This window comes from Staurois parvus, unplaced genomic scaffold (assembly GCF_062004578.1).
Source record: "Staurois parvus isolate SC_StPar_1 unplaced genomic scaffold, SC_StPar_1.0 ptg000120l, whole genome shotgun sequence".
Taxonomy (NCBI): Eukaryota; Metazoa; Chordata; class Amphibia; order Anura; family Ranidae; genus Staurois; species Staurois parvus.
Genome location: NW_028317916.1, coordinates 5,738,445 through 5,761,858, shown reverse-complemented (window position 1 = coordinate 5,761,858; position 23,414 = coordinate 5,738,445). Strand labels below are relative to the sequence as shown.

General features: G+C 42.4%; 1 protein-coding gene across 1 annotated transcript in view; it reads right to left on the bottom strand.

The window, feature by feature from the left end:
• Positions 1-7,634: 7,634 nt before the first annotated feature.
• ING3 (inhibitor of growth family member 3) overlaps positions 7,635-23,414 on the bottom strand; it is a 28,188-nt gene continuing 12,408 nt past the window's right edge. Inside the window, exons 4-12 of the mRNA XM_089672108.1 lie at positions 18,469-18,534; positions 17,747-17,843; positions 14,672-14,743; positions 14,477-14,596; positions 12,400-12,566; positions 12,087-12,277; positions 9,837-10,032; positions 8,860-8,898; positions 7,635-8,489 (exon numbers count right to left, since the gene is read on the bottom strand). Of these exons, the coding sequence (XP_089528234.1) occupies positions 8,373-8,489; positions 8,860-8,898; positions 9,837-10,032; positions 12,087-12,277; positions 12,400-12,566; positions 14,477-14,596; positions 14,672-14,743; positions 17,747-17,843; positions 18,469-18,534 (1,065 nt within the window). The 3' untranslated portion in view covers positions 7,635-8,372. The remainder of the gene's footprint in view (positions 8,490-8,859; positions 8,899-9,836; positions 10,033-12,086; positions 12,278-12,399; positions 12,567-14,476; positions 14,597-14,671; positions 14,744-17,746; positions 17,844-18,468; positions 18,535-23,414) is intronic.

The window sequence follows — 23,414 nt, the reverse complement described above, 5'->3', positions numbered from 1 at the left end:
GCCAGTCTATGAAAATGAGATCTGAAGATCCCCCTGGCTGTTAGTGTGAAATATCTCCATCCCAGATTCTCCACCCTTCAGAGGTGGAGAATCTGGGAGAGACGCTGGTGCCATGTGAGGATGTGAGGAAGACTGCTTTCTTTCTACATATCAGCACCAGAGGGTTAAAAATTAATATACATTATATATATATATATACTCCTCAAAATAATTAAAGGAACACTTTAAAAACACATCAGATCTCAATGAGGAAAAATATGCCGATATGGACTGGGTAATGTGTTAGGAATGTAAAAGTGCCCCATCCTTTGATAGAAATGAAAATTGTCAACCTACATACTTCTAATCAGACGACGGATGGTGTCCTGGGGTATTTCCTCCCAGATCTGGACCAGGGCATCACTGAGCTCCTGAATAGTCTGAGGTGCAACCCGGTGGCGTTGGATGGACCAAAACATGATATCCCAGAGCTGTTCTATTGGATTTAGGTCAGGCGAGAGTGGGGGCCATTCAATGGTATCAATTCCTTCATCCTCCAGGAACTGCCTGCATACTCTCTCCACATGAGGCCGGGCATTGTCGTGTACCAGGAGGACAATGGGTCCAATAATTTAATCCTGATATCTAATGGCAGTCAGGGTGCTATTGTCTAGCCTGTAGAGGTCTGTGCGTCCCTCCATGGATATGCCTCCCCAGACCATCACTGACCCACCACCATAATGGTCATGTTGAACAATATTACAGGCAGCATAACATTCTGCACAGCTGCTCCAGACCCTTTCACTTCTGTCACATGTGCTCAGGGTGAACCTGCTTCATCTGTGAAAAGCACAGGGCACCAGTGGCGGACCTGCCAATTCTGGTGTTCAACGGCAAATGCCAATCGAGCTCTGTGGTGCCGGGCAGTGAGCACAGGGCCCACTAGAGGACGTTGGGCCCTCAGGCCACCCTCATGAAGTCTGTTTCTGATTGTTTGGTCAGAGACATTCACACCATGGCCTGCTAGTGGTCATTTTGTAGGGCTCATTTTGGCATTGCTCATCCTGTTCCTCCTTGCACAAAGGAGCAGATACCGGTCCTGCTGATGGGTTAAGGACCTTCTACGACCCTGTCCAGCTCTCCTAGAGTAACTGCCTGTCTCCTGGAATCACCTCCATGCTCTTAAGACTGTGCTGGGAGACAAAGCAAACCTTCTGGCAATGGCATGTATTGATGGGCCATCCTGGAGGAGTTGGACTGCCTGTGCAACCTCTGTAGGGTCCAGGTATTGCCTCATGCTACCAGAAGTAACACTGACACTAGCCAAATGCAAAACTAGTGAAAAACAATCAGAAAAGATGAGTAGGGAAAAAAAAGTCAGTGACCTTCACCTGTAAAACCATTCCTATTTTGGGGGTCATCTCATTGTTGCCCATCTAGTGCACCTGTTGTTAATTTAATTAACAACAAAGCAGCTGAAACTGCTCAACAACCCCCTCTGCTACTTAACTGACCAGATCAATATCCCAGGAGTTTAATTGACTTGATGCTATACTCTGATTAAAAAGTTTTCCTTTCATTTTTTGAGCAGTGTATATATGTATGTATACAATACTCCGCATAAATGAGTACACCCCAACAGATTTGTCAGAAAACCTTTACAATCCTTTCAGAATTAACATTTTCTATAGGACACTATACTACAAAATACACAAATGCGGGCCATTGATTGCAAACAAGATTTGTGAATTTGCCCACACAAAAAAATATTTTTCCTCACAAATTCATTCAAGACCATGTTGCAAAATAAATACACCCCAATGAAAGTCCTAGGAGCAAAGCTACATTTTAGACAACAAAATCCTAATTAAAAAGAATTCAACTGCAGGTGAGTCTAATTATTCATTAAACAGGTGTCCAGCAAAGAGTTGATTATAAAAGGGTGTTGCTTAACAAAGAAAACCCCTTCCCATTTCATGCTGTCAGCAATGGCACAATATGGAAAATAAATATCACAAGGCCTGAGAAAAAAAATAATGTATTTACACAAGAAAGGTGACAGCTACAAGAAGATCAGCAAAGCTTTACTTATCAGTCAGAATACTGTAGCAAAAGTGATACAAAAATGGAACAAAGATGGAACTGCAACCATCTCACAAAGACGTCAAGGCTGTCCATGGAATTTAACACCTCAACAGGAGTGTCTTCTGATGAGAAAGGTTGAAGAAAATCACCATGCAAGTTTATTGCAGTTAACTAAAGAAGTAGAAAGCTAAACTGGGGTGATTGTTTCCCGTGACACAATACGGCATACACTGCAGAGGAACAGCATACATGGGTGTCGTCCACGAAGGAAGCCTCTCCTAAAGCCCATGCTCAAAAAAGCCCACCTAGAATTTTCCAGGGCCCATGCTGAAAAAGAAGACTACTGGGACTCCTTAATCTGGAGTAATGAGACCAAGATAGACATTTTTTTAAACTGATGGCTTCAAAACTGTATGGCATCACAAAAGTGAGTAGTACAAAGAAAAATGCATGCTGCCTACAGTGAAACATGGTGGTGGCAGTGTCCTCCTGTGAGCCTGCATGAGTGCTGATGGTATTGTGAATTCACAGATGTACTGCTCTATATTGAAAGAGAAGATGCTACCATACCATCACTCCATGCCCTTGGTCGTTGTGCACTTTTTCCAACATGACAATGATCCAAAACACACATCTAAGGCCACTGTTGCATTTCTGAAGAACAGGGTGAAAGTGATTCAGTGGCCAAGTATCTCCCCTGATCTAAATCCAATCGAACACCTATGGGGAATTCTGAAGAGACAAGCTGAGCATCACTCTCCATCCAACATCCAGGCTCTAAATAATGTCGTTCTTGAAGAATGGAAAAAGATAGATGTTGCAATATGTCGCCAATGTGTAGATTTGGTGCTGTCTTTACAAATCATGGAGGTCATACAGAATACTAGATGTAGTAGTTTTTGTTGTGTGGTGTATTCATTTTTTAATCAATTCGAGTAAAACCTGAAGATTTTGTAATCAAAGTTATATTATTAACCTTACTTTCATGTAATGAGGTAAACCAATGTTCTAGAACACTCAGCTTTGTCAAAATTTTGGAAATTGTTCTTGTGTTCATTGAAATATTGATTAAAATCTTACTTTTCAAAAGGGGTGTACTCAGTTATGTTGAGCACTGTATATATATATATTTAATATAAATATTTATTCTGTACACATATACAGTATATACAAGAGTGGCATTCAAGTCAAACCGAGACTTTTGAGTTTATATAATAAAAGAACAAATTTCAAGGAGTTTAAACTGCATTTATTTTTCTACATACTCCCCTGCTACATTTATACACTTACCCTAGTGTTTAACTAATGCCTGGAAAGCTTCAGCATAGAAAGATTTGTCAGTATGCCTAAACCATCTTAGGACAGCCTGCTTCAGTTTGTCATCAGTGCTGAAATGCTGACCTGTGAGGAACTCTTTAAGGCCACTTTCACACAAACATAATTCTTTCAGTCACGTTGTTCAAAGAAAAACAGATTCAGCTTATATCAGTTTGCACATCCTTTAGTTCAGTTCAGTTTACCTTAGTTTGCCCTTCAGTTCAATTTACATCTGTTTATATCAGTTCAGATTACATCAGTCTACTTCCATTCCATTTCAACGGATCTGGACATTGGCTGTTCAGTTAAAAAAAAAAAAAAAAAATGGACCTTAACTGACATGGATGTAGGCAGATGTAAACTGATGATCATACGTTTACATCTGCCCACCCATAGACATACAGTGGGGATCGAAAGTTTGGGCACCCCAGCTAAAAATTTGTATTAATGTGCATAAAGAAGCCAAGGAAAGATGGAAAAATCTCCAAAAGGCATCAAATTACAGATTAGACATTCTTATAATATGTCAACAAAAGTTAGATTTTATTTCCATCATTTACACTTTCAAAATAACAGAAAACAAAAAAATGGTGTCTGCAAAAGTTTGGGCACCCTGCAGAGTTAATATCTTGTACTGCCCCCTTTGGCAAGTATCACAGCTTGTAAACGCTTTTTGTAGCCAGCCAAGAGTCTTTCAATTCTTGTTTGAGGTATCTTTGCCCATTCTTCCTTACAAAAGTCTTCCAGTTCTTTGAGATTTCTGGGCTGTCTGTCACGCACTGCTCTTTTAAGGTCTATCCATAGGTTTTCAATTATGTTGAGGTCAGGAGATTGTGAAGGCCATGGCAAAACCTTCAGTTTACGCCTCTTGATGTAATCCCCCGTGGATTTCGAGGTGTGTTTAGGATCATTATCCATTTGTAGAAGCCATCCTCTCTTTAACTTCAGCTTTTTCACAGATGGCATCAAGTTACCATCCAAAATTTGCTGAAATTTTATTGAATCCATTTTTCCTTCTACTCGTGAGATGTTCCCTGTGCCACTGGCTGCAACACAACCCCAAAGCATGATTGATCCAACCCCATGCTTAACAGTTGGACAGAGGTTCTTTTCATTAAATTCTGTGCCCCTTCTTCTCCAAACGTACCTTTGCTCATTCCGGCCAAAAAGTTCAATTGTAACCTCATCGGTCCACAGAACTTGTTTCCAAAATGCATCAGGCTTGTCTATATGTTCATTTGCAAAGTTCAAACGATGATTTTTGTGGTGAGGACGTAGAAGAGGTTTTCTTCTGATGACTCTTCCATGAAGACCATATTTGTACAAGTATCTCTTTATAGTGGAATAGTGTACCACAACTCCAGTGTCTGCCAGATCTTTCTGGAGGGATCGTGCAGTCAAACGTGGGTTTTGAATTGTTTTTCTCACAATCCTGCGAGCTGTTCTGTCTGATATTTTTCTTGGTCTTCCAGATCTTGCTTTAACTTCCACTGTTCCTGATGACTGCCATTTCTTAATTACATTCCGAACAGAGGATATTGACATCTGAAAACGCTTTGCTATCTTCTTATAGCCTTCTCCAGCTTTGTGAGCGTCAACTATTTTCAGTTTCAGTTTTCTAGACAACTGCTTAGAAGAACCCATAGTGCTGATTGTTGGGGCAAGGTCAGATGAGTCTGGGCATTTACAACCTTTGAGATTGACATAACCTGGTCTTCCCAGACGATGATTGAGAACAATCCATGATACTGGCAGGTCTCAGCTTTGCAAAGGGGGCAGTGCATGCTATAAACTCTGCAGGGTGCCCAAACTTTTTGCAGAAGTGTAAATGATGGAAATAAAATCTAACTTTTGTTGACATATTATAAGAATGTCTAATCTGTAATTTGATGCCTTTTGGAGATTTTTCCATCTTTCCTTGGCTTCTTTATGCACATTAATACAAATTTTTAGCTGGGGTGCCCAAACTTTCGATCCCCACTGTATATTGTGGTTCAGTCTGGATTCGTCTGAAAAAACTGATAGAATGATCTAGACTGAATGCCCATGTGAAAGGGGCCTTAGGTTTCCAAACAGGTGGAAATAACTCAGAGCAATGTGAATAAAAAAGTTGCAAAATGTGTTTGAAAAGCTCCAAAATACGCATTAAAAAACAAAATGCGTGACAAAAAAACTGCAATAAAATGTGCGTTATAAAAACACCAAAATGCAATGGTTAGGGCAGCACAGTGGCTAAATGGTTAGCACTTCTGCCTGGCAGTACTAGGGTCGTTGGTTCAAATCCCAACCACAGCACCACCTACCTGGAGTTTACATGTTCTCCCTGTGCCTGCGTGGGTTTCCTCCCACACTCCAAAAGACATGCTGTTAGGATAATTGGATCCTGTCTAAATTTACCAACTTCAGCTACCTACTTTTTGCTTTGGGAAAAGTGGGCTGCACCTCACCAAACCACCAAGAGATACGCTATATTGGCAAAAGTATTGGGACGCCTGCCTTTACACGTACATGAACTTTAATGGCATCCCAGTCTTTGTAGGGTTCAATATTGAGTTGGCCCATCCTTTGCAGCTATAAAAGCTTCAACCCATCTGGGAAGGCTGTCCACAAGGTTTAGGAGTGTGTCTATGGGAATGTTTGACCATTCTTCCAGAAGTGCATTTGTGAGGTCAAGCACTGATATCAGACAAGAAGGCCTGACTAGCAGTCTCTGCTCTAATTCATCCCAAAGGTGTTCTATCAAGTTGAGGTCAAGATATAGAAACATAGAAAAGTGACAGCATAAAAAGACCGAGTGATCCATCAAGTCTGCCAGGTTTTTTTTTTTGGTGGGGGGGGGATTGTTTACTTTTTTTGTGCTCACTACCTCTGCTGGAATATTCCAGGCCTCAACTACTCTTTCAGTAAAGTAGTACTTTCTGATATTAGTTTTGAACTTTCCTCCAGTTAGCTTAAGGTCATGTCCCCGTCTTCTTTATTTTGGTTTGAAAATACCGCCCTTGTGAACCGTATTCACCCCCTTGATGTATTTAAAGGTTTCAATCATGTCTCTCCTTTCCTCCAGACTGTACATGTTAAGTTCCTGAAATCGCACTTGATATATTTTATTCCCCACACTTTTCACCATTTTTGTTACTCGTTTCTGGACTCGTTCTATTTTATCAATATTTTTTTGTAAGTGAGGTCTCTAGAACTGGACACAATATTCTAAATGAGGTTTACTTAACGATCTACTGTATATAGGGGAATCAGGACCTCCTTCCTGCTGATGATGCATCCTAGAATACTATTCACTTACCTTACTTCCTGGTCACACTGTTTGCTCATTTTGCAATCATCTGAAATAAATACCCCCAAATCCTTTTCCTCTGTAGTGCTGGCCAACACTGTACCCCCAAAGTTGTACTCTCTCAAGGAATTATTTTAGGTGCATTATTTTACATTGAGAAACATTGAACTGCAATTTCGACTTTTTTGAACAATCTTCCAGCAATGCCAAATCATGTTCCATGTTACAGACACATCCATGGATATCAACCCTATTGCACACCTTTGTGTCATCAGCAAAAAGACATACCTTACCCAACAAACCTTTGGATATATCACTTACAGTGGATATAAAAAGTCTGCACACTCCTGTTAAAATGGCAGGTTTCTGTGGTGTAAAAAAATTAGACAAAGAAATAGTTTCAGAACTTTTGCTACCTTTAATGTGACCTATAACCTGTACAACACAATTGAAAAACTAACTACCATATTTTAGGGAAGGGGAGTTGCTATTGTTCCCAGTTGCTTCCACTTCGCTATAATACCATCAACAGTTGACCGTGGAATATTTGGTAGCAAGGAAATTTCAGATGGTCTCATTACACAGGTGGCAACCTATCTCGGTACCACGCTTGAATTCACTGAGCTCCTGGGAGTGACCGATTCTTTCACAAATGTTTGTAGAAGCAGTCTGCATGCTTAGGTGCTTTATTTTATACAGCTGTAGACATGGAGGTGATTGGAACACCTGAATCCAATTATTTGGAGGGGTGTCCCAATACTTTTAGCAATATAGTGTATGTTTACATGAATGGTACCATATGTAAGCTTCCCATCTCTGCATTAATAAGTACTTGAGTCATACCCATGTTCATTATTATTATTACCTGCGTGCCACTACCTCTGTACCGCTATAAGGCTCTTCTCTGACATGAGGAACTTTTAAAAAGGTGTGTGTGATGCTGTTCACATACAAAGCAACTTCCTTTGGATTTATTAATTATTTAATTATCCATAATGCAGGACATCTTATCACAGAGCATCCTACTAGTCAAAATGTAAGAAATGGTCACAATATCATACTTTCTTAATATTAATTCATAACAAAATGCCAAATAACTTTTATTTTACTTGCTTGTCACTACTACATATAGAACACAAAAAAATCATTTGGTAAAAAAGGAATCCCACTGATGACGATACCAGTGTTTGTGTAGTAACATTAACAAAATTGGCTTTCACATAACAGATTAAATAGGTTATGTACACAGTTAATGGATGCCAGCCCAACAACACAGGTAAGTTTCTTCAGCCAGCTGAGATATGTTTTTTTGGAAGGAAACAAAATATATATATAAAAAAGGAGCTTAAAAATTACTGCATACTCTTATTTACTAGTAGATCCTGTGACATTTTATACCATGTTCAATTATAGACTTTCATTTCGTGCAAGACATACCTCTGTAAATTATGTACAGAAGTTATATATAACCCTCAGCATTGAAATCCTATAAAAAGGACATATAGTAAGAAATAGGATTTCAAAATGCCAAATATTGACATATGAGATGATGATGTACTGAGATAGCATTCTTTTGAATACTCCAGCGACTGTCCAATCCAATTAGCAAATGAACTGTTGCAAATATGAAATGATGTGCAGGTCTTCAGTGTAATAAAAAAAAACTGTAAATTTAGATGTTTAAAGTTTTTTTTCCCCCATTTTATTTATGTCTGCTTCCTCTTCTTTTCATGGCAGCTGTGCACTGTGGACAATACCACTTCCCTTTGGGAGCTTCTGATAATCCTACACATCCATAATGAAACCATTCAATGGGGCACTGAAAAATAAAAACAAAAGCAAGATTATTCAATCAAAATATTACACATAACTCTAGCAAAGATATCAGATTTAATGCTAGGTACACACGACCATAAATTGACCAAAGTTTTTTTTTTTCCCATATAAAACCCCACAAAGGATGCAACCAGTATATGCAGCAATCTGGGGGGGGGGGGAGGCAATCAAAAAAGAAAGAGATATACCCCAATCATTTAAACAAACTGCACAATAGGAAATGCCTAAGAAACCACACAGCTGTCAGGAACACTGACACTTGTATCAGGTTGTTTATGGCCAGCTTCATTCTAATTCCACTAGTCTTTTCTCACCATTTTATTACATTTCACAAATATATTTGGAGTACTTACATCTTGGTTATCGCAGCCTACCATCTCACCATAAGAGACCTAAAATAGAAAAGCTATAATGTGGTAAATGTTTAAAAAAAAAACACTTTCACTAGTAGACACACCATGGAAATAAATTATTTAAACCGCTCAGAGGGACATTTACCAACCAAATTAGCAAAAAAATTAGATACAAAGAATATACAAGTTTTTAGGTGCATATGTGAGCCCTGCAATCCTGGGCAGCTAGCAGTTTTGCAAACGTCTGTAACAGATTTAGCACTGTAGATGAGACAGATTTACAATGAAAAAATACGCGCAACTAAGAGGTGGCCACAGGCAGGTTTTATATTGTTGCAGTACTACTTTAGAGCAGAAGAAGAGAAAGGCAGGGGGGATTTCTGAATTAAGCTGCAAGATTCACATAGTAATTCTGTCTTCTAATTTGTCCCAAAGCTTATTGTTACTACCTTATATAGCAATTATCTGATTTCTATTTATCATTCACCAAATGTGGTTTGTTGTAAGGAAGTACTAAAAATAACCAAAGCAAGATTTTCAATGACTTTTTGCTATGTAACTATAATATAGTAAAAGATAGTAGAAGTAGTTACAATCAAAAATAATGCCATGTCCTTGCAAGTTAGGACCTTTCACGCATGCAGACTGTTCATTTCATCCATTTTTCGTCCGTTCTGATTTTTTAAAAGGAACAAAAATAGGGCTCTGGACAATTTTTAAAAACGGGTGTAAACGGATGATCATTCGTTTACATCCGTTTCTCCATTTAGATGTATTGATGTCCACTTTTCATCGGTCAACGAATGTATGAAAAAAGGACAAACATGTGAAAGTGGCCTAAGTGAAAACAATAAGACAATTAGACAAACCACCAGTGCACCAACTAGTAATATGTAGGCTACATTTCTTCTGAGCAGAACATTCCTGTAAGACACTCCACTACTATGTAAAACTCATGAGTCAGCAACCAGCCTCACCTGATTACAGATGCAATAACGGGGTTCATTGGGATCATATGTCCAGTCAACTTGGTTATTCGAATCTGACTCTGGAATAGCTGCTGTTTGTTGATGTGACAGCTCATGTGCTAGAGCTGATGATGACGAGCAAGAGGATAATGATGAGGAAGAAGATGACGAGGAAGATTGTTGGCTTGAAGATTTATTATTGCTTCTAAAAAGCAAAATCAAAAGTACAATAGAATAACGTTAAAATATAGTCAGAGAAAGGGACAAAGTGATGGTTCACCAGAAATAAAAAAAACAAAGATTTCTATGTGATGTCAAACGATATAATGGGGTAAAGAAGCAACATACACTTTGTAAGCATGTTAAAAGACAACTAGTAAACAATAATAAAGCACTTCAATCAAAATGGTCAAACACTGCATGTATACTAGGCTTTACATTTTCTTTGTGAAGCATACAGAAATTGCCTCAAGCCTTACCTAGAAAAAGTTCATTTAACCGCTTCCCCACCGCTCTATAGCAGATATACTGCTACAGGGCGGCAGGGGTGCACAAAATCACGTATATCTACCCGCACCGGTATTCGCGGGCGCAGCTGTCAATCTTCGGATCCCGGCCGGTAATTACCCACCAGCGCCCGGTGATTACCAAGCATTTCCGACGGGGAGAAAGACTGTTTTGTTTCCTAACAGTCTTCCTCCCTGTCGGCTTGGGCACACTGTTCTGGATGGCTGTGCACAGCACAGAGCAGTGTGCTTACAGTGAAGCACACACCCCCTGCCCCTAGTAAAACACTCCCTACACATAGTCAACCCTTTGATCGCCCCTCACATTAACCCCTTCCTACTCAGTGCCATTAGTACAGTGTCAGTGCTTTTTATTAGCACTGATCACTGTATTGGTGTCACTGCAGATGTCAGTGACACCAAGTCAGTTCCCCCCAGTGTCAGAATGTCTGCCGCTATCCCGCTACAAGTCGCTGATTGCTAGTAGAAAAAAAAAAATCCCAGTATCTATACTGCCATTTGTAAATGCTATAAGTTTAACATAAACCAATTAATTTACACGTATTGGGATTTTTTTGTTTTAGCAAAGACATGTCACAGAATACATTTTGGCATAAATTTATGATGACATTTTATTTTTTTTATTATTTTACTGGACATGTTTAATAGCAAAAAGTTCAAAATATAGTTTTTTTTTCACAAAATTTCCAGTCTTTATTATAGCACAAAATAAAAAAAAAAAAACGCACAGGCGTTCAAATACCACTAAAAGAAAGCTCTATTTATTGGGAAAAAAGGGCGCAAATTTCATTAGGGTGTAGCGTTGCATGACTGTGCAATTGTCAGTTAAAGTAACGCAGCGCCGTAAAGCAAAAAATGGCCTCGTCAGGAAGGGGGGTAAATCCTCAGGAGGATAAGTGGTTAAAGAGATTCTAGGTGGTTTTGTTTTTTTAAATAACAAACATGTCTTACTTACCTGCTCTGTGCAATGGTTTTGCATAGAGCAGCCCCTATCCTCCTCTTCTCGGGTTCCCCCGCCAGTGCTCCTGGTCACTCCCCCCTGCTGAGTGTACCCGTAATAGCAAGCCTCTGGATCTGAGGGCACTTGAGCAGTCTCACTCCCGAGCCGCACTCCTATGAATGGACATTGTTCATTCACACACAGAGCGCAGCTCAGCTTCTCTGCTCTTCTCATTGGCTCCCTGGCTGTGATTGACAGCAGCTGGAGCCAATGGCTCCCGCTACTGTATGAGCAATTGAGAAAGCAGGGACCCAGGAGAGCCGCTGCTCTAATGCACATCTCTGGATCGAGATGGGGCTAAGGTATGTAACAGGGCTGAGGCGACAACTGCACCCAGAAGGTTTTTTACCTTACTGTATAGAGTGCATTACGGTAAAATACCTTCTGTTTTTAGATCCACTTTAAGTGTAACAAATAAAAACAAAATCAATGCTGATAAAAAATAAGGGTTTGTTAAAACACTCTGTATGTCACTGCATGCACAGCTCAGTGCAGTTTGGCATGCCTTTGGGGGTCAGCATAAATTAACTTCTTTACGCATATGTGGGGCTTTCGTTACACCAACCTGAGCAATCTTGATGGCTAAAGATGCTAAACCTAGAAAAAGACTGGGCGAAGGACTCAGAGGCAGCAATGTAGTGACAAGGAAGATTAGAGCCATCGCCTCTTCTGGGGGGGAGCGGAATTGAGTTTAGTTCCACTTTTAACTTAGCATGCCTAAACTTTACTCACTTGTTTTTCCGCCCACTTCTCGAGTCTGTGGTTGCTGAAGATGTCAAGGTCTGTGTTAGTGTAGAAGCCAAGGCTGAAGAGGAATAACTTGTAGAGTCTCTAGACAAGAACTCTCTCCCAAGTTGAAAGTCGTTATTTTTAAAGGCCTCGTAACTGGCTTTCATACTGGATGTTCTCCTTCCTTCTTTCATCTGTGCAGTTGGTAGAAGCAGAATATTTATTATATGCTTAAGGTAGTAATTTGGTATTCTTTGATACACCAAGTGCCAAGAACAATATATATATGTAGAAAACATGAAAATTTATGTTGTACCTGTGCAGTGGCTTGAACTGCTTGAGCAGCAGCCATGGTAATGGCTCCAGCTCCAGCCCCTGTAGCAGCTCCACTTGAAAGAGAACTCAAGTTATAGGACGCCAGTGGCTGGGTGGAATTCACATTGTAAACGTTAGTAGTAGTGGAGGCCAAAGTATTTCTACACCCTAGGGGGAAAAAAAAAAGAAAGAAAACAACATAACTATGTAAGCCCATAAAAGCGCATCATGCAGAAACTAACATCATTTCAAAAGTGATCAGCTAGAGCAAGCAAAGGGTGAAGCTCATTAGCAAGTATATAATGTGCATGTAAATGGACCATGTAACAGATCAGTAAGTTTACTGTTTCTTTAACGCTTTAGTACAAAAATAAGTATAAAATCATAACAAAGTGCATCGCACTATCCTTCTCTAGGCTCTGTTCGCACAGGGGCGTAGATAAGAGGGGGGGGGGGGGGCAGGGGACTCTGAACCCCCCTCTCCTGAGCAGTTACTATTTGGTATAGGAAGAGACTGTCTAAAAAAAAAATAATAAAAAAATAAAAAAACAGGGCACTTTGCTCCTGTCCATAGTACAGGAAAAAGCTCCTCAGAGTACTGGCAGTCTGTCATACTGCTGCGGTTTCTTCCTCCTTCTCCCTGCAGGCTGCTCAGCGGAACATCTCTCCTCTACTTGCAATAAAATCTGCCTGCTAATGTCTGGCAAGGCAGGATCTAGGTGGTGCTGGGGTGGGGTTTGGTGCCCCCCCCTCCTGCTATGATGGATGTTGTGCTTAGACAGGGTTGCTAATCGTTCATCAGGAAGAAGCTGTTCTTAAACATAGAAATGGGCTAGCTGCAGCTGTGAAGTCTGAGTGTCTGTGATACTCTCACATGGCCCAGCCAGCACACTCCCCCACCAGCATGGACAGGAGAACAGATTGAAAGATCAATCCATTCCGACTCCACCACCCTTTATCTGTGTCTGGCCTGCCCACACTGCTATCCTCCATGTGCATCCTGTGCCCCAGAAAGGGGATGTGTGGGTGGACGTTTGGAAGTACAGCAGTCATCAGATCCATTGTGGCTGCATGACTGATGCTTCTGCCTAAGCCTGCAGATGACAGCCTGGGGTGAATGAGCAATTCACTGAAATCTTCCCTTCTCTCCCCAACCACCCCCATTCTTCCAGGAGCTTCACACGCTTGCCCAGCCGATTTCACGTCCAGTTAGGGACAACTGGATTCTGACACAAGGGGGCACTCTGCCACATTCTGACGCAAGATGGGACTCTGCAGACTCTGATGTAAGGGGTGGAACTCTGGGAACACAAATGTAAAGGGGGAAAGCTGGAGACTTTGATGTAAGGGAAGACTCTGATGTGAATGTGGTGCTCATTGTGACTACTGCACTCCATATGTTTTGTTTTTTTACTTACTCCAAAACCCTGCACGCTGTACATTATGCTGTACATAGACCTGAAAAGGTATTGTCTCAAGAGTTGCCTATATGTGAATGGAGCCTGTTATTCCACCTTCTGTCCATGCTGCTACTTTATGATCTCCAAACAGGAAACCTAATCCTGTTTAACACATACCAAGTATCACTGCTTCAGACATCACTGTTCTAATACATAAGAGAACTGGAAAAGTGTGCCTATTCTAGTAATGTGATTGCCATCACCATTAACTAATAACTGGTGATCTAACTGTCGTAGGAGATTCCAGGCACAACTCAACAATTCCTTTGTTCAAATGACAGCATAGACAGTATATAGTGTTGTGCTATCCCTTCTCTTTTTACTACATACAGATATATACAGTTAAATTTGCTAAATATAGTGCAGTCAAATCCCATTCTATGTCCTCAAACAAAAAAAAAAACAAAAAATAGTGTTTAAAAGCTCATTTAAAAACAAAACAAAACAAAAAAATCAGCAGCATTTTGGACTAAACAGTAAACTACACTGTCAAAACCAACAGAGTGATTTTATGGAGTATAAGGGTCACTAAACGAGTGACTGATAAAAGAGGAATGTGCCCTGTCCTACATGTCTGTCCCTGCACACCAGCGTTTGTAGGTACGACAGAAAACTTGCCTGGAGTATTTTCTTTAGATGCATCAGAAGTAAGTGTTGATAACAACGCCTCAGACTTGAATTTTTTCTCTGGTACATGGTCTGTAGTAGAATGATGGGATGATGGATTGTGCTTCCTTTCTGTAGACATAAGCATTTGCGTTTAATGGCTGCTGCAGTTTAGAAATGCCATAACACAGCACTCATTGTACTTACTCTCTCCTGAAGAATGAGAATGAGCATGGTGGTTATTCACAGGCTGAGATGGCGTGTCTAGTTCTAACGACCCTGAAAGAGTATTTAAATAATTTAAAAAAAAAAAAAAAAAAAAAAACAACAAACAACCTACACCAGCCTCTTTAAAAGGAACATGTTGAAGACAAGAACCTTGCAAAAGAGGCTGGCTTAAAGATATATCTTTTAGAGAAGCATCTTCCCACTCATACCCAGAACTACAGATGTTATGCACACATCTTATCTTGATGATCATGCATGTTTATATACCTACCTTCCCCTTGTAGCAGCAGCAGCTTAACTGCGCATGTTTGGCTTTTGAACCAGGGAGAAGGCATTCATACAGCTACTTCCCAGGATATACATTATTTATAGATAATGTTCTCCTTTGGCTTTGAATTGAAAGTGTTTCTGAAGTCAGATTTTTTTTTACTTTATGTCATTCCCCGCAGTAAGGTAAAAAATGTTTTACCACGTTTTTCCCTCCACTAAACACTCCTGAGTGTTCTCTCAATCCAGTGCTGTGACCAGATGCATCTTTTCTCTCATCACCCCCTGCTAAGCACACCTGCACAAGTGGCTTGCTGAGGGGGCACTCAGAGGGGAGAGGAGCCAAAATTGCTGGCAGGGGATGCCAGAAGAGGGGGATCGGGGCTGCTCTGTGCAATCCTATTGCACAGAGCAGGCATGTATAACATGGCTATTATTTTATTATATTTATATTTTTATAAAAAAATAGACTTCCTGTACCTAAAACTCACATACTGTTTGAGACAAGGATGCTACTTAGACAGAATAGATAAAATGATGCCAAAATAAAACACGAGGAGGAATCTACATCTAAAACAGAACAATATTGCTTCTGCAAGATAGGATAGGTGGGCATAACCTTAAACTGTAAGGAAAGGCAGACTGGAATTACTGTATACCTCGCAATTTACTCTGTAACCCAAGTCATGTGTGGGCACTAAAAGAAAGAGCAAGAGGAGAATGACTGATTGTTTGTCACCCAACAGCGTAAAAGGAGAAATGTGCATCACACAGGCAATCAATGCCATGGACAATCATTTCTCACAAGCATTCATGTACTGGAAGGTCAGAGGGAGAACCGTTCCCATTTTCCATAGCAACCAGAGTATCTTTTTCTTATCCAATACTGCAATGGCACCAGAGGCAAATATGATCAGTTGATTTAGGCAACAAGATCTGTTCTTTCATAGGGCTCATTTATGAAGCCCACAATGCCATGTACTGGAAACAGGGATGCGTAATTTGCATCGCCTGTAGTTCCCGGCACTGGGCTGGTATTTATTTTGTTTATCAAGTGGATTGCTTCCACACATGCCGAGAAAGTGCCATGCACCGCTTGCCTCCCCTTCTTGTTCCTGAACCAGAAAGCGACATGTATTATGGCACTTCCGGGTCCCCACTGACATTGTCCCCGGCCAGTGAGGCTGGGAATGAATGTAATAGAGGACCACAGGGAAGACATGCAGGGTCTTTTAGACCCTGGATGTTTCATTAAAGGGAATCTGTCACAAAATATTCATCACATTGGGGACATTTTGTGATCTGCTGAGAGCCTGAGCCACCTGCTCCCTCCCCCTCCACAGCCCAGCGCTCCAGTGAACGCAGGGGGGTAGAGCAGACAGCGGTGACTGATAGTCACCACTCTCTGCTCAGAGCGGCTGTGAGAACTCAGCGATCATGTGATCGCTGAGTTCTCCCACTTAGAGCTGGCAGGGAAGAGATGCTGCATCCATCTAGGCAAGTATAAATGGGAAAAAAAACTCTCTTTTAAGTAAAAATATATTTTTTTATGGTACAAAAAACAAAAAAAAAAGTTACATCCAAGCACATAGAATCCCCCCACACAGACACATGTACAAATGCACATGTCGGGGCTCCTATGCAATGAAAATGCAATTGTAATAGACGTTTCAAATCGTCATGCACATGGGAATGAGAGCAATATTTTGAGCATATATTTATAACTGGATACTATCATTTATAGGTAAAGTTGATCCAGGGAATATCTGATTGCCTCTCGGGGGATCAGGAAGGAATTTCTTTCCCTGCAGGAGCAACTTGGATCGTGCTTTGCTGGGGGTTTTTTTATACCTTCCTCTGGATCAACTGTGGGTATAGGATTATAACTTTTTTTTTCTATGGTGGAACTGGATGGACTTTTGTCTTTTTTCAGCCAGACTAACTATGTAACTATGTAGCACCAACCTCCTCCATAACGCTAAACTGATGACCTATAGGGGGCCTTTAAAGTGTCGCCTATAGAAAATATAGGGTACTGAAGTTTATAGCCATTTCACAGGTGCATACAAATTTAAGGTTTGACATGTTGGGCATCTAATTATTCGGTGCAACCTTATCTTTTTTATTTTACCAAAAAATTGAGTAATTTTATTGCGTTCTCGTGCCCTAATGTTTTTTACTGAAGTTTTGCGTTTCCGAGAACTTTGCGGTCATATCGTGTGGCATAAAATATTGGAACTACTACTATTTTCTTTTCTAGGGTGCCCGCTTTCCAAAAATATGTTTTGAGGGTTTTATGTAGTCATCAGGCCTAAAGTGATTTTTTAAACATGTGCGTTTGTGTGATTATTTAATGGAGGGGACACCGGAGGCTGATTTGGCTGTTCAGCATGTGCTTGTACTGAGCACCCAAGTGTTTCCGTGTGCGAGAGTAACCTGAGGAATAACGTATTTTTTTTCTCATTGTGGCCCGTGCCTCACTTACTCGTGCAACAGACACGCTTCTGCTGAGCAAGGGAAGCAAGCATGAGATAAACGGCACAATGTTAAAAGTATTAAAAGTTTAAGTCACCATAAAGCTCCTTTTATTTTTAAAAGCCCTAGACATTCCTAAAAGCACTTCAGATTTAAATATGGTTTTGGTTAAAACATTTTTATCAGGACAAGTAGATTGGGACCCCGATTTAGTCCTTGGACAAGTAATTTAAAAAAAATTTCCACTCCCCTGTGAAAATTGACAAAAAAGTATTTTAAGTAATATTTTAATGAATGAAAATGTGCACCCACTTCTTTCCAATATTTCAGTAATGCCAGCATTATCAGCCTCCAGTTCCATCTTAAATTTTGCCAGTTCTTGGTCAAGTTTTCTCAAATGACGGTCTACCTATTAAACATTACAAACAGCAAATTTACATTTTTCAAATTACTTATACATATAGGGGGAGATTTACTAAAAGTGGAGCGCGCAAAATCTGGTGCAGATGTGCACTGTAACAAATCAGCTTCCAGGTTTTTATTGTCGAAGCCTAATTGAACAAACTAAAGTTATAAGCTGATTGGGTACTATGCGCAGCTGCACCAGTTTTAGTAAATCCCACCCATTCAGTTCGGTATAAAATACAATTAGATGTCTGAACTTTACCAGAATCTGCAGATTTTCACTTCTATTGACTTTTAGGCAAGATCAAGGTTTCTTTTAATGCATTCAAAAATGGAAATAATAGTATCCAAAAAAACCCAAACATACACACAGATGAAAATATATCAACTCAGTATGAAAACAAATGAGAAAGCATTCTACCATGCAAGCCAAGGACAGGTAGCAACTGGTTTGCTCCTCAAACTGACAGACATAATTTTACAAAAAATGCAAGCTTAATTGTTGCATAAATCAAAAGCTTTGTTTGGTAATTAGTTTTGATTTAAAATTAGCATTATGAGGATTCACTACTTTGTTTTCAATCAAAACACAAAAATGTAAGAAAAACTGAACTACAATTTCTGCTTACCAAATCATAAATTTGATTTGCTAGCTGCACTTTCTCATCTGCATCTTCCAAGGCTTTAAAATAATCCTGTAATTAATGAATAATTTAGATAGAGTCAAATGGCAATTACATAGTAGCAAGTTCAGAGGTACTTGTATGTATACTTTGTTTTATGTTTAACCATTAAGCACAATAATGCACCGGAAGAAAATCTGTACATTCCCACCACGCTGCATGTAGGTGGAGCAAGATCTTGTGACCTGATCTGTGCATAAGCGGATCCATCGTCGAAAAATTTACAATTTACATTATTCAGTAAAAAAATGCCTGTTTCTTGCAAGAAATAAAAATATGCCCCCTTGAGTGACCTAAAGGCTGAGGCAGTCTCGGTCACAGTCGCATGCAGGCCATAGATGATGAAAATTGCTTGATTTGCTTGACTGTGTTGATAGGGGAACCCCTCCCATGAAGCTATTTTGTTCTCATGACGGGGAGGAGGGGGGAGGGGGAGCCATCCCTGCCAGAAAAACGCAGTTATTTACCTGTTAACTGTATTTCCAGGAATCTTCTAGGACAGCTCACTTGAGAGATAGGCTCCTCCCAGGAAACACCCGCTCCACCTTTTTCCTCTATAAGTAGCCTCTCTCCCAGGGGACCCTCAGTATAAGAATATGACCGAAGGCCTAGGAGAAAGCATAAAAATGGTAGTAGAGAAACAATGACGATTTCAAGCATGACGAAACCCTAGTACATAATCACACAGCAATCGGGAGGGAGTTACGCTGTCCTAGAAGATTCCTGGAAATACAGTTAACAGGTAAATAACTGCGTTTTCCCGAGTCATCTTCTAGGACAGCTCACTTGAGAGGAGTAGAATAGAAATACATGCTCTAGGGTGGGCCCTTTGTTCGTAGGACCTTCCTGCCGAACACCTGGTCCTTGCTGCCGATTAGGTCAAATCTGGAGTGTCTAGCGAAGGTGGCGAAACTGGACCATGTTGCGGCATTGCAGATCTGTCCAGGGGAGGCCCCCGCCTTTTCCGCCCAGGTGGCTGCGGTGGCCCTGGTCGAATGCGCCTTTAGGCTGGCCGGTGGTGACAGACGCAGCTCTATAACCTTCAGAAATGGCCTCTCCTACCCATCTTGTGATGGTGCCTTTGGAGGCACTGTCCCCCTTCCTTGGATCATCAATTCTGCTGTAGTCTCCCTCCAGGGATGGTATTATTTCTTCCTGCGACTTATGAGAATGTGACGCAACCTTAGGTAGAAACGCCGGATCCGTGCGGAGGATGGTTCTGTCCCGCAGGCTAGTGCAGTATGGTTCTATTACCAACAGATCTTGCAGTTCGCTGACTCTGCGGGCAGACGTAATTGCTACAAGCAGGATGGTTTTAGGAGTCAAAAAGTCTAAAGGAGCACACCTCCAAAGGCTCAAAAAGGTTCTTGCTGAAAAAACTCGTCAGAACTGTGCCCAGGTCCCATGTAGGGTGCTTCGGCATGGGCAGGACTCGGCGCCTAGAGATAGCTCTCAGGGACCTGATTACTAATGGGTCTGCCGCCAATCCTAATTCCAGAAAGTTTGATAGTGCTGCTACCTGCACCTTAAGGGAATTTGCAGCCAGGTTCTTATCTACCCCGGCTTGGAGGAATTCCCATGCTGTATGTAAGATGGGAGCCCCTGGCGACCCATTCCTATCTTTCCAGGCGGAGAACTTCTTCCAAGTTAATCATATACGGTGTTTGTCGATTTCTTCCTTCTGTCTAAGATGGTGGCGACCACTTTCTCTGACAGGCCTTTCCTGGCTAGCCTGTCCCACTCAGAAGCCACGCTGCTAGGGAGAGTTCTCCTGGGTGAGGGTGTAGCACCTCCCCTTGCCCCCCGTAAATCGTGTGAGGGCGGTATCATCCATGGGTCCGTTGAGCTTACTTCCTTCAGCTGGGCAAACCATGGCCCTTTGGGCCAAAACGGTACAATCAGGATGACTTTGGCTTGGGATGACTGAATCTTCTGCATCACTTCCGGCAACAGTCTGAACGGAGGAAACCCATAGAGAAGGTCTCCCTCCCAATGCGGGGCTAATGCATCTCTCCCTGCACTCCTGGGGTCCTTCTGCAGGCTGCAGTACCTCCCCAGTTTTGTATTTTGGCTGTTGGTGAAGAGATCCGCGGAGGGAGTGCCCCATCTGGCGCAGGTTTGATTGAATGCTGTACGGCTGAGGCACCACTCTGTCTGAGTGACCACTCTCCGGCTCATTTGGTCCGCCAACTGTTTGAGATATCCTTTCAGATGCGCTGCTATGATGGACTCTAGGTTTGTCTCTGCCCAGCTCAGGAGGGTTTCTGCCAGATCCATCAGTCTCGGGGCCCTCGTGCCCCCCCTATCTGTTTAAGTACGTGACAACCGTTGTGTTGTCGGATAAGATCTGAACTTCCTTCCCCTCTCGTACCCTGGAAAGCCAACAATTCCTTGTAGTTTGATGATCTGTCCAAGATTTTCGCGTCCCACCTGCCCTGGGCCAGGCGGTCTTCCATGTGAGCACCCCACTCAGACATACTCACATCTGTGGTGATTCTTTCCGGGCTGACCTGCAGCCATTTTCTCCCAGCCTCTAAGGTGTGGATGTTCTCCCCCCCCCCCCTTTAGCGAATTCCTCATGCGTGTGAGGCGGATCCTGGAATCTAAGGCTGCTTGGCTGCCATCCCAGTGGGAGAGGACATGGTCCTGCAGTATTCTGGAGTGAAACTGTGCCAATTGCACTCCGGGTATGGCAGCTGTCATGCGCCCCACTAACCTCATTGCAGCACTGGCATACTAGGGCCAATTAACCTACCAGCATGTCTTCGGAGTGTGGGAGGAAACCCACGCAGTCACAGGGAGAACATGCAAACTCCAGGCAGGTGGTGCTGTGGCTGGGATTTGAACCAACGACCCGAGTACTGTCAGGCGGAAGTGCTAACCATTTAGCCACTGTGCTGCCCATCCGTGCAGGTCGCCATCCCCCGTTAGGTATAAGCAGGTATTCTTGGAATCCAGGGCATACCTCAGATACGTGATCCTTCTGGGAGGTATTAGCTGGGATATTCCCCCCCTATTGATTAGCCATCCCAAGTACTCTGGGAAGGAATTTGTGCACCGTACGTGGGATTCCACACCCCTCTCTGTATTTGCAAATAAAAGTAGCGGTTCTGCTCGGACATTGGTGAATATCCTTGGAGCTGATGACAGACCGGAGGGGAGTGCATGAAAATGGGAGTACCCAGAGGAAACCCCTGCAAGCGCGGGCGAACACTCAAACTCCATGCAGGGGGCGCCACGGTCGGGGACCGAACCCACAACCCATACACCGCAAGGCAGACGCGCCAACCACTATGGCTCAGGAGAGACCAGAACTCCTGGACTCAAACAGTCTGAGAGTCTCTGCCACCAAAGGGGCTGGGATTACAGATGCACGCCCCTGCATGCTGCCTCCGTTGAACTGAAATAGAATTGTTGCCCCTGCGCCTTCCAGCGCAACCCTGAGAAACTTCTCTGATTCCTCCCTTATCGGGACATGCAGATATGTGTCCTTCAAATCCATCTAAGCCACAAATACGCCCTGGTGGCAGTAGTTCTGTTCACTGTGTGTATGGTCTCCTTGCAAAACTTTTTTTTTTTTTTTTTTTTTTTTGTTTTTGGTCCCACGAACTCGTTCCCCTTTTTCAGGTTGAGTATCATTCCGCAGGTTCCCAACGCCTTCCTTCTAAGGAAGAAATGGGAGTAGAAAACCACTCCCCCTCTCTTCCTCCTCCAGCTGGCAAATTACATTCTGCCCGAGCATCCCATCCAGGTCTACTAACATGTCCGCTTTTCCCCTGTCCTTTGGCAGGGGTGTTGCGAAGAACCTTTAAGGGGGGGGGGGGGGGGGGGGTCTTGAGAACTCTATTCTGTAGCCATTCGGAATGCATCTAAGATAAAGTGTTCCGAGTGATTTTTAGCCACTGTATGTGGAAGTGTCCCAGCCTTCCTCCCACTTGGCTCCTCCGGTCACTTGGACCGGTTCCTGGATCTATTCTGGTTGGGGTTGAAGAGGAAGTCTTCCATTCCCCTTGACTAATCCTTGATCCCCAGCCTGTGCCTAGTCTCCTTTTGTCGTATTTAGAGGCAAGATCCCCCTGCCAAGATTCTAACCAGATAGCTCTTCTGGCAGAATTTACAAGCGCAGTAGACTTTTGCTTGTAAATCAAATAGCTTCCATCGATGCGTCTGCAGTGAAAGCCACAGTTTCCCCTAAGACCGGCAGCGACTCCTGGATCTCTCCCGCCGAGGCGCCTTGTTCTAGAAAGAGGAGCATTTGGCCTTGGGCAAGTTAAGAGTAGATTTTGTGCCTGAGCCTGGGTTTGAACCTGGGCCTTTTTGCAGTGATAGACTAAGTTGCTTCTCTCTGAGCCACACGGAATGCTGTCCCCACGGTGCAGCATCTTCTTCCTTGAATGGGAATCCCCACTTGAGGTATTTGGGAAAGAGCCTCCTTTTCCGGCTCTTCCCATTCCCTTCTGATGGAGGACCATAAAGTAGAATACGCATGGACTGCGTGGCCGCTCTTCCCTTTTTTTTTTTTTTTTTTTTTTTTTTTAAGACCTGCATACAGCTGGTCATGGAGGGAGAGATCCGGTTGTTCCTCCTCCAGGTCATCTCCCTGAGGTGCCTGGTTGGGGCTTTGTCCTGGGCGGGACCCGGACTCTTAGAAATCAATGCATGTACAGGGAGAGCATGCAAACCATGCAAAGCATGCAGGAGGTGTCATAGTCGGGAATCAAACCCACAACCCATTCACTGCAAGGCAGACATGCTAACCACCAAGCCTCTGTGCCACCCCCCTGTGGGCCCACCTGGGGATGAGGAACATAGGGCGCCCATCCGCCGTGCAGCCCCCTTGGGGCCCCTACGTGGCCCCCCAGCACCCAGAAAGCCCCTAGGTAGTGTAGGGA